At 33.7% G+C, this 12,178-nt stretch overlaps 2 protein-coding genes across 3 annotated transcripts; one reads left to right on the top strand and one right to left on the bottom strand.

The window, feature by feature from the left end:
- The first annotated feature begins 2,316 nt into the window (after nt 1–2,316).
- si:dkey-88e18.2 (interleukin-12 subunit beta) lies at nt 2,317–7,877 on the top strand. 2 transcript variants are annotated; one of them, XM_042744458.1, is made up of 8 exons: nt 2,317–2,607; nt 3,451–3,532; nt 3,878–4,126; nt 5,238–5,349; nt 5,435–5,598; nt 6,158–6,321; nt 6,640–6,765; nt 7,508–7,877. In XM_042744458.1, the coding sequence occupies exons 1-8, from the start codon at nt 2,542–2,544 to the stop codon at nt 7,643–7,645; spliced, it is 1,101 nt and encodes a 366-aa protein (XP_042600392.1). In that variant the 5' UTR covers nt 2,317–2,541; the 3' UTR covers nt 7,646–7,877. The 2 variants fall into 2 exon arrangements, with proteins under 2 accessions (XP_042600392.1, XP_018977491.2); XM_019121946.2 differs by lacking the exon at nt 7,508–7,877 and having other exon boundaries at nt 2,319–2,607; nt 6,640–6,941.
- Nucleotides 7,854–11,699, bottom strand: cfap161 (cilia and flagella associated protein 161). The gene is made up of 7 exons (XM_042744459.1): nt 11,499–11,699; nt 11,317–11,406; nt 9,231–9,469; nt 9,066–9,147; nt 8,822–8,980; nt 8,658–8,731; nt 7,854–8,122 (listed from the first exon to the last, which is right to left on the bottom strand). Exons 1-7 carry the CDS (start codon nt 11,568–11,570, stop codon nt 7,918–7,920), a joined length of 921 nt encoding a protein of 306 aa, XP_042600393.1. The 5' UTR covers nt 11,571–11,699; the 3' UTR covers nt 7,854–7,917.
- Between the last annotated feature and the right edge of the window lie 479 nt (nt 11,700–12,178).

Genomic DNA, 12,178 nt, shown 5'->3' with positions numbered 1-12,178 from the left:
AAAGATATTTTTTTGTCCTAAAACCCCAATATTTTTAGAGGAAGTGTCGAGAAGTTACTGAGGTAAATGTGTGAACAGGAATGTACAGCATGTTTATTTGTGACCCAATTAAAGAGTACAGCGAAAAGTGACTGGCCTTATTCGGTACTTTCATGCACATGATATTTAGACAAGGGACAGGCCAATTCTGGCTTTCTAGAAATTAACAGGGTATTTGACTTTTCAGAATATGTCTTCCTCGGCATAGGCCTATGTCCTATTCTAAGTGAAACAGAAACATCAAGTTTAGCATTAATTAGTCAAATAGCATTTTTCATAGCAGAAGTACCTACGTGCCCTTTGGTGCTTTCAGGACGTGGGCACATATACAAAGGGGAGAATCACAGTCCGAGTTCCTCAAAAGATAGCTATTTAAAGTAAAGCACCTATAGTTATTTAAAGTAAAGCACCTTTGGACTGAAAACACTTGACTGGATAAATTGTTTCAATGCGCCTTCCTAATTTTAGGAATTAGCAACACGTGTGTGAGGCAGAAGAAAGGGTGTCAAGGCAAAGAAATACGTCATTTCCATCATATTATGCTCTTAAGGAAATTTCACGGCTTGGCAAGTGAATTTTAATAACACCTAATGACTGATATCTACTAAGGAAAGTGCTGCGTCTCTGACATCAGGGGGCTGCCAGAATGATGTCAGCCCTTTTCCCTTAAAAAAAAAAAACTTTTACACATGCCTATAAGGAATCAGTTTAACATGCACAGGTTCACAAACATAGACACAATGCAGTAAAACATCCACATTTTGTCTCCTGAAATACCAAAAAATGCCAGCCGCCTACATCAGGCACAGTTTGCGTGCAATACAAAACTGCAGTGTTCAATTCATTTGCAAAGCAAAGCCTGAACAGAGGAACTGCTGTACTACACATTTACACTGCCTTAACCACAGATATTTATCAGGTGTCTTATCTTCTTTAACTACATCTACATCAAATTTGGTTTCTGTCACACATTTATTTAAGAGGAAATTCAGACCCGATATTTTATCTACAGTTCAGACAGACTGAGCAAGAAAGAGACTGTTCTAAATTATGAGCATTTTAACAGAGTTGCAGGCAAAGTGCAATCTATATAACTTTTATTTATAAGACAAAAGCGTAAGCACTCTGAATTTGGTGCTTACAGAAACTTGCTGAACTTTACATCTTTCTTTGATGTTTGTGACTCTCTCACTTCCCCATTTCTCTCACTAATAGTGTTTATATTTGCCCTTGTGGTTAAAAGTCTGGTCATGTCCTGGTTGACTGATTTTGATCGATGACAGGAACAAAATTCTTGCAAGAACAAAACGCAGTAACTTTTCTTATCTCAGTTTCTTCTTCTAACCCATTACTTTCGCCCTTTTTCCCGATTTAAGCTAAAACAGAAATAATTGAGATAGTTCAGGCTCTGGAATGTATTTCACAAATGTTATTTTTTTAGTTACTGATTAGGAAAAGAATGAAAAAGATACTCCAAGCAGCTAAAACCTGTCCACTCACACAATGTTTATAATCTAATAAAGCTGATAGTTTTGCGTTCTCGTTAAAAAATGGACTTTATTAAAATAAATATCTCAAAGGCAAGTGTTATTGAATATATAGCAAATATAAAGTGTTGTTTTGAAGATACTGTAAATGCTTTGAAGATAAAAGATAATCGAATGATCAAAACGGGGATTGAATTAACAATCTGTGAAAACTGACAATATACTGTAGAGCTATAATAAACATAATGATTTAAAAAAAAATTTTTTATTAATTTAAATAGATTCTCTTTATTGTGACAAAATAAGTTACAAATATTGCTTCTTAATAAAAGTAAATTCATTTTGACACTGCAATATATATGTAATATATTTACTTTACCAGCATAGTAAATATTATAAGGGTGGAGATGTGTTTCCTCATTTTTATGGGACTTTATGATTCACTTTGTTTTGTTAACCCATGGATAGTATAGTAGGTTATAGATATTTCAGCAGTTTATAGAATGTTGTACGAAAGGGGCATGTAATCATCAGACTGCACTGAAATTGCTAGTAAATTTCACAGTTAATTACAGCGGATACAGAAAATATCACGTTACATTAAAAGTGAAATTTTGATGTAGAAGGACTGAAATAGCATTTACATACTTCAGTTTGGGCTATAACTACTGCGTCTAAGACACCTGCTCTCAAATAATCTTTATTTACTATTGACTTTTTTTTTTTTTTAGTACAGGGGAAACAATCGTTCATTTATCCAAAGAGCCCGCTATACTGTACTATAATACTGTTAGGATCGCAAAATTCTAACTTGTGAAACCGGTCTATAATAAGAGTGATGACAGAGAGGGGAAAAGAGCCCATCTCTTAGTAATTCAGCGGTCGTAGTTTTAACACGTGTTTATTTTCAGCTCGAGGGAAACTCGTTCTAAGAATCCGCAGACATTTGCCCACGGGTTACGTGTTATCGTGTGGTGGGAATGTGTGGATAAAAGCGCGCACAGGCACAGACCCCATGAGAGGACGCGACAATCACACTTCAGATATTTCTGCGCTGAATTTTGACGCAACAGCAGCGAAGGTAAGGCATGCATTACGATCTAAACATCTACACATCCAACTCAGTTCACTTTAATACCATCATTTTCATTTTAAGTACAGATGAGATTTGTTTAAAAGTATATATATATATATATATATATATATATATATATATATATATATATATATATATATATATATATACATATATATATATATATATATATACACACACACTCACACACACACACACACATACATATACTGTATCTATCGCCATATATATATATATATATATATATATATATATATATATATATATATTTATATATATATATATATATATATATATATATATAATCCAATGATGTAGAATATTTGTACTTTTAAAAATAACTTTAAAAGTTATTAAAAGTAAAAGTAACTTAATTTGGAACATTTAAATGAACTGCAATAACTAAATAAATTAAAAAGATACAAATGAAAATAAAACGTATAGAAAATGCCTATTATGCCTTTATCATTCCTTTAAATTGATATGTTACTACAAATATTGAAAATCTAAATGTTTCATCTTTTCATTTTTGGTCCATGGCCATCTGTAAATGCCCTACTTTTAATACTTGCAATGAATAATTATTGTATATTTTTATGATGACTGGTATTTTTAATGATATTTGAATTAATGTAGATAAATGTTCAGTATGAAATAATGTTTACGCTACAATAATTATTAATGTTCAATGCTACATTATTTTTTTTATTAATGTATTAAACTGCTTATATTAACTTTTTTTTATTTTACTTTTACTTAGAGAAAGTGACTAATAAATCAATTAACATTTTCATATTAAGTATGTAATTTTTGTGTTTCTTTCTCCAGATGGTTTGGTTGATAAGGTTCATCCTTCTCTTCTGTTTGTGCATAATGAGGATGTCCGCACTTAATCTTTTCCCTGCGAAATGTGAGTGTACTGACTAGATCATTATTTAAGCATGAGTACACACACACACACACATACACACTGTTTTATATCATGGTGGAGAGTCCCGGGCTACTGGGTTTTTACCCAGAAAAGTATTTACTGAACATATAATATAATATAATATAATATAATATAATATAATATAATATAATATAATATAATATAATATAATATAATATAATTATTTATTTATTTTATAAATAATATTGAAGATGGTCACAATATAGTTGACTGGTTTTACTACCATTTCACAGACATTTAGTCTCCACAAACACACACATTCTGGCACCCATGCTCTATTCTTGATTGTTTCTCTTTCTGCAGTTGAAATTGCTGAGAGACAAGCATCCGTTACCCTGACCTGTAGAACAGATAAAGACAAAATCACATGGAAACGTGAGGACGCAAATACCATAGAAAACATATTGCAATCAGAATTTGAAATCCTCAGTGGGCGGGATTTGACCGTGATTGGCCTGCAGGAAGACCTAACAGGGAATTACACCTGCTGGAGTGATTCAGGTCTTGAAGACTACACCTATCTCCTGCTCGACAAGTCTAAAGAAGCTACAGGTGGGAACATCTGCTGAACATCATCTATCTAACATTCCTATTAAGCAGTCACTTTGTATGGTTAGCAATAATGCTTGACATATGATTGATTAATGTTTGCCATAAATATGTTTGCCATCTTTATTTTTAAGAGTGTATTATGGGAACATCATCCTAAAACCCCAAAAAGGTTGTTAATCTTACAAAGATGTGACATCCTGATATTTATTAACCATGGCCTGAGTTAGCCATCCGATATTACATTAATACATTACACATTAAAACACTGTCCACAATGTTTTAAACCGCAAAACCACAGTATTTTACTAATAGCTGAATGAGAGGCTGTGTGTACAGCGTTAGAAAGGCAAAGCCTTGTGTTCAATTAAGCAATAAATGAGTTCATAAAATCCTTTATCTAATTTTACAAAAGTCACTAATTTAACCGTAAACTCACATTTGTGATTCTCACTAATGATGTCCTTACAGTTACAAACAGCAGGGAAAAAATATGCTAGATGCAAATAATAAATACAACTAACCATATAAGCATGCATAATCAAGCTTATAAAAACAAGGACAAAATGCTTTCCACACTCTTGAAAATAAAGGTTCCAAAAGGGTGTTTTCACAGCGATGGCTTAGAGGAAAATTTTTTGGCTCTTCACAGATACTTCCAGTGTCTAGTTCTAAAAAAAAAAAAAAAAAAACATATTTAATAATCTAACTTTTTTCCATTATAAAGAAACTTTTGTGGAATGGAAAGATTCCATGGACGTTAAACGATCTTCCAGGAACCACTGATGTCAATACAGAACCTTTATCTTTAAGATCTTCTGTTTTTGTCATCAAAAGCTGCATCCAAACAAATTGTACAATATCTTGTGCAAATTCTTCCTTCAGTGTGTAGAATATTGTGTTTTAGAACCTTATTTTTAATAGCATAGATGTGATGATATCAACAGTTTGAAACTAGTTTCCTTAAAAAGTGACTTCATAAAAAAGCTGCCTGTTGAGTCATTGGCTGTCTAGGCCACAAAGAGGAAGGCAGTCACTTTCGGTCAGAGTATTCAAGCTTTGTCTGTTCAGTGTAAGGCTCAGCTTTTCAGTGTATTTCTTTCTTCCTTTTCAGCTTTTCAAATCAACTGCACAGCTGAGACATTTTCCTGCACTGAAAAAATCAAATGTGCCTGGACCCCAAATGATCTTACAGGTGAAATTGCTTTCAGACTTCGCAATGCAAGGTATCAGAAATACAGACACATCCATAGATACATTAAGCTTATTTTATCATTGATTCAACCATGCATGCTTATTTTATCCATTTAGGGATAATGGTGACTGGGTGTCACAACCCGTGGATGGAGTATTTTATCTCCCACATTCCACCGATTCATACTCTGAAGAGTCCGAGCGGCTGCTGATAACAGGGGAGGCAGCTTCCAAATGCTGCTATGTGAAAACTGAGTACAGCTTCTTCCTACGAGACATCAGTGAGTATGTGGGTAAAAGGGAATTCTGTCATCACCCTCAAGTTGTTCTAAACCAGATGAGTTTCTTTCATCTGTTGAACACAAAAGAAGATATTTTAAAGAATGTTGGTTGAGGTTGAGGTTGAGAAACAGTTGACGGTAACCACTGACTTCCATAGTATGGGAAAAAAAAACCCACAATGGAAGTCACTTGCTACCAGTAACTATTTGGCTACCAACAATCTTTAAAATATCTTCTTCTCAGAAGAATGAAACTCATACATGTTTGGAATAACTTGTGGGTGAGTAAATTATAACTGAATTCTCTTTTTTGGGTAAACTATCAATTTAATGCAGTTTATGCTACTGATTAGATTAGTAAATAAATAAAACAGGCTCTTTTCACACTTGGCTCTATTGCTTGGTCCGAAACAAAGCTCAAATCTACACTTGGATCAGACTATGTATAAGTCATTTTAAGTCTGCTGAGGACCTCTAGTGGGCCCCGGCTCCTGAGTTGAAAACCACTGGTCTAAAGCACATCATCACTGATTGAACATGTTTTCTCTGTTTTTCCTAGTTAAGCCAGCGAATCCAAACATTTCAATCTGCAGTATAAAAAATGAGGGGAGTGACGATCAAATCGTAGAAGTAAAGGTGGAGCCTCCCTCGACCTGGCCGCAGCCCCACAGTTTCTTTCCTCTGAAGCATCAGATCGAGTATGAGATACGACACGACGGGAAGGTACGACATGCTCTTTGCACACACAAACGGTTCACCAAAAAAGGAATGAAAATCACATCCCAAACCTGTATGAATTTCTTTCTTCCATGGAGAAGTTTATCATAATATTGGGTTTAAATGGGGAACATGCGCCGAAAAAAACAAAAAAAAATGAGTCCATGTTACATAAGACATTTAAGGTGCTGGGTTTGTGTGAGGAACAGACTGAAAATCAAGTCATTACTCGCTGAAAGTCATCAATTTTATTTTAGCAGGAATGTCCCTTTAAGAAAGTTTCTGTAATTAATTCTGTTGTTTCCTGCTTCTGTATCTTCTCAGCTGATGACTAAAGAATGGGAGGATAAGTCAAAGAACGAAGTCACGGGTTCCATCACAAAACTAAGGGTCCGCTGCAGAGACCTGCTGCTCCTCTCTCAGTGGAGCGAGTGGAGCGAGTGGAAAAACGTAAACTAGCAATTTAAACCTCCCTTTATTTATATCTCCTGTCCCATTTTTCAAACCCTTATTTATTCTTTGTATATGTGTTGATGTATGAATGATCATGTCGTTGGTTACAGATGACTGTTATGTGCTGATTGTGTGTACCATGTCTATGTCCTATTAAAAAACCTTTGCTCCTCTGTTCTGTCTCTCGATTCCTTCAGATTAAGCAATATCACAGTTGCGATCATGCTGTTACTTGATTTACTGACAGCAATTACAGTGAAATGTTGATTTTTGTGCAAACACGTTGAAAACGTACTTGTAATCATGTTGGCTGCATGATTAGAGAGGAGCTTTTTTCATTTACAATGAACATGCAATTACAATTAATATGTATTGCAGATGTACATTACCATTAAAAAAGCTTGGGTTCTGTAAGATTTTACAGTTTTTGAATGATTTATTTGTTTGATCAAAAATATAAGAGAAAACAGTTATTTTGTGAAATATTGTTACAATTTGAAATAACTGTATTCTATTTTCATACAGAAATGTATGAATGTTATTTATTCCTGTGGTGGAAAAAATGCCTTTACCTGCCAGTGATCAATTTACTGCATCCTTGCTGAGCAAAAGTATTCACTTCATTTATCTTGCTGATCCCAAGCTTTTGAACGGTAGTGTACTGTATAAATGGAACAGAAGCTCAGATATCTGTGTGAGGTTATGACAGAATGCACATGATTTCTTGTTCTCCGTATAGGTGACCAATAGGGAAAAAGGAGGCCGAAGCAAAGGACAAAGAAAGAAACAAAGAAACAAGAAGAAAAATAAAAAAAATAAGAAGACAAAGCAGAAAAATAAAAATAAAAATAAACATCTGAATTTGTCATATGTTTGAAGATTGAAACATTGTAAATAAAGACTGTGAATGTGTGTATAAACACTAATGCTAAGCTGGGTATGTTTATGAAACTTTTTAGTCAACAGCAGGAGGCAGCAGTGAGGACAGAGGGGACGCTGCCTCCTTTTGGGAGTTTTATGGGATTATCTTAACTTTTTGTACTTGACAAATCAACAGAATTCGAAACAGTAAATATTGAAAGAAATAAAATATTGTATTTGCAAAAATATTTATTGGTGTAATTTTTACTTCCTTTTATCTCTGTTTTTTTAACTGCACTCTTTTACTTGCATGTCCTCTTGGTTTTCTCTCTGCTCATCTGTTATCTCTGAGTCTTGTTGCAGTTGCATCAGGCTCTGATTTTGATTGGCAGGATGAGCCATGAAAAACAGCCAATGGTTATTGTCCCGCTCAGCTTTATGAGAGTCCAAGAAGGTGTGAGCAGAGAGTTCATACTCTTTACCAAAAGGAGTCCTAAATACACAAAACACAAACAAACCAAATAAACGAATAAACACTAGCAATTATCTCACACAGATTTAACAATAAACTACACAGACCTCTTCTTTAGCTCAAGCAGGTATTTTTCTATATAAAAAATAATATTTTAAATAATATATCAATAATATATATATTAATATATATAAATTAAATTTCTCAAATTAGATTTAAAATAAAAATAAAAATACAGAATACCTAAAATATGAAATAAAATAATATAGACATATTACATCTATGTGTATGTATTAATACACAGAAAAATAATATCATATATAATACAAATACTGTATATATAAAAAATGTCCATGTATATACATACATATATAATTTATATATAAAGCAATGACATATGGCTGAGTGAAACATGATACTGAACAAGAAAATGTAAAATGGGAGTGTATTTTATTCATTAGGAACTGATGAACTGATTTTGGAGTATTTGTAATATTTAGCTGTTCCCAGCTCACTTTAAATGAATCACTTACTCTTAAAATATGAAATATATTACCATAGGATGTGATTGCCTAGAGCAGCCAGACATTGATTGGTCTTACAGTGGGAAATCAAAACCTTGCTGTTCACCTGCCAAAACAAAGCATCCACTCCACATTATTAAGTTACTAAGTAATAACAACAAGTACATCTGAAAAAGATTTAGTTGAAAGTGTGAACCTGAACAGGGTATCCTTCATTTTCAAGCCTTTCTTGGGGGTCAAAGTAAATCACCTTCCACCAGCACAGGAAATCAAACTCCTCTACAAGGCTCAACTCCTGTAGTCGAGACTTCTTAGCACACTTCAGAAATGTTTTGTGATCACTGGCGAGGGATAGCTATGAGGAATCCAACAGACTGCATGCTGAGACTTGGAAACTCAGTAATTACATTAAACTGTATACATGCCATTTGCTTGTTTACCTCTCCGGCAAAGCCTGCGGTCGTTCTCAGGGCAAAGCTTTGCTCGTATCTGAGCACCTCTCCATCTGAGGTCCCATCAACACTGAATCACAGACCACAGATGATAAAACAGGTCAGCCACTGTGTGTGTGCGATTGAGTGAGATTGAATGTGCATGCGCCATACCTTGTAATGATAAAGGCGTTTCTAACACAAGGGATCATGCTGTGGGCTCCGCCTACTTGGAGGGGCCCGAGAAGGTGGGGGACTGAATTTGTGTCAGACTGTGATGTGATATTACTGCTGTCGGCAATGATGCTGAGGACACAGGAGCCACGCTGCTCGTGCTCTCCACCTCCGGAGTTCACCAGCATGACTGTGTCTCCGAAGTGCAAAAAGCCATCCTGCGACACTGATAGACTCACCTAAACAAAAAACAGAATCAGTCTCACATGCAGCAGACACAAAAATATTTTTGAGCACCACTGCACTACATAAGTTGCAAATAAATCAAAGACTATTGGGGGGAAATCTGTTTTTAAATTCAATGTATTACTTGAGGTTTCTTTGTAATTATTTGTGAAATTTACTAGCAATTTCTCAAAGAAAATTTCACCACCAAAAATATATATTTCTGACAAAAAATAAATAAATAAATAAATAAATAATTAAATGCTACAGTATATATTCAGTTTCAACATTCATATAAAAAATATATTCCAAAATGTATTTCAGGGTTAAGAAAATACATCTATGAATAGAATAGAATTCAAAACTAAATTTACAGTGATTTAATAAAATATATATTTACATTTTGTTAATGTTCCTTGCTGATTTTTATTCCTTTCCCCCCCTATTTTACTACTTGTCTACTTGTTGATGTTTTATGTTCACGTGCTTTAGACAACAAATAGGTTTTCTTAAAATGTGACATGAATGTTTTTTCTTGGATTGAAATATATGGAGAACAAAATATATTTTAATATTTAATATTAAATTTTTAAGATATGTTTAATCCTCATCTGTCCCTTTGGTCATTTTGACCCAAAAGAAATTTTAAAAATCGAGCGTTGATCGTTATGGTATGAGGTTTATGGTATGGGAATACATGAAAAAAAATTAGAGTGAATTTGAGCATTTTAAGTGGGTGTTATGTAAAAAGTAACAAAAGTGTCCCTCGCGGGTCATTTTGACCGGACCCTGGAAAAGCATGGAATTTGCAAAAAAACTACGGATTTTTTTTATTTAATTTTGTCACACTTGAGCATGGAGCACAGCACACACACACAAAAAATTGAGTCGATTTTAGGATTCTATGTGGGTGTAATAAAAAAAAAGTAACAGAAGTGTCTCTCGCAGGTCAAACCCAAACAAAGTATTTTCGCTTTCACAACGAAACACACAGCGTTTCCACGACATGGGGCCAGCAGCAACAGCGAGAATCAAAAGTTACGCCTTCGTTCTTTGCGTGAAACATTTGGGTGGCGTTATGCAAATCTTCCCACACCCTGACGTAGACATGTGGGGGCGTTTAAACGAGCCGTTTTAGGAGGCCATGGACGAGTCTTAACTTTTATAAAGAATATCTCTTTGGGTTTGAGACTTTAGGGATCTTATCTATTCACAAACAGCTTGTAACACTCCAAAGAGAAAGGACAACTTGAAATCGCATCATATGACCCCTTTAAAGATTTCACTTGTTTGGCTCATTTAAGAATCTCTATAGGATACTATAGGCCCCTCTAGTGGCTGTAATCATAAAATTCAATTTTATGTCATTTTTCCCCACCAGATGGCATCAGAGACACTCAGTGACCTAGTTCCTGATGGATCATCATGTTTAAAGTATAAATATGCAGAAATTGTGTCTTTCTTTGTTTTGTCTTTGGCGAAAAAATTAACATAAACATGCTAATTTGCATAAAAATATCTATAATTTAAGGCGAATAAAATAAAAATCACACACACACACATACACACACACAAAAAAAAACCTACATAAAAAAAAAAAAAAAAAAAAAAAAATATATATATATATATATATATATATATATATATATATATATATATATATAATATATATATATATATATATATATATATATATAATTATATATATATAATATTATAACTGACAATATCATATAATTGATAATATAAAATGACCAATATTAGCTTTCTGGAAAAAAAAAATAAAGTTCATTTTTGGCCTTCGGGTCATTTTGCCATTTGAAAATTATTAAAAAAAAAAAAAAAAAAAAAAAAAACTTACTGGTTTCAGGATGTTTTGTTTCAGATCTCCTTCTTTCTGAACAGTGAGCTCGCCTCTGTCTTTTTGCAGGATGAAGTTCCTGAGAGTTTCCTGCAGAGACACTGTTAATTACTCACTTGTTCTCTTGCGTTCTCTGTCTGGCCTTCACACCAACAAACATGAGATGTGTCAAAACAACAAACCTCTTCTAAAGTCACGTCTTCTTTCCAGTTGCCCACACGGACGCGCGGATTATAGGTCCGGACATGAGCCATTTCACAGCCGCCGTAATGCCAGGCAGACAGATAATTGGGAAAATGTAATTTATAACGCAAAAGGAAACTAAGCGCGCCTTCTGTAGCCTGCAGGCAAGAACTGTTACTATGGATACGTAACAACACTTGTGTGCTACTGAGCTTGCGTGTGTTACGTTTCCAAGCTAACAAGTTCGTCTTTTTACAGTCGCGATTAAATAAATTATTATTATTATTATTATTTTTTAATTTAAAAATGATTTGAAAATTAACTTCAATTTTAAAGCAACTGAAAAAAAAGAATGCCTTAAAACTAAAATTAACATTTAATTAGGCTATATATTAAGTTGATTACCCCCATTAATTTGTTGTAATTACATTTTAAATGCATGATACTTTTAATAATTTTAACTACAAATGAATTATTTTAAATACCTATTTTTAGTAATACCTCCCTTTTTTATGTAACATTAAATCACCATGTACAAATACAATACTAGCGTCCTGCAGTAATACATTAATTTTCCTTCAGATTATTTTACTAATTGTAATTAGCCAGAGTTGACTGGCTTATAAAACACTCTGTGTTCACTGTTGTTCCCAAGGTATATGGCACTGAGCTGCTTATC

Source organism: Cyprinus carpio, chromosome B18 (assembly GCF_018340385.1).
Source record: "Cyprinus carpio isolate SPL01 chromosome B18, ASM1834038v1, whole genome shotgun sequence".
NCBI lineage: Eukaryota > Metazoa > Chordata > Actinopteri > Cypriniformes > Cyprinidae > Cyprinus > Cyprinus carpio.
This window is presented reverse-complemented; position numbering and strand designations above follow the sequence as displayed.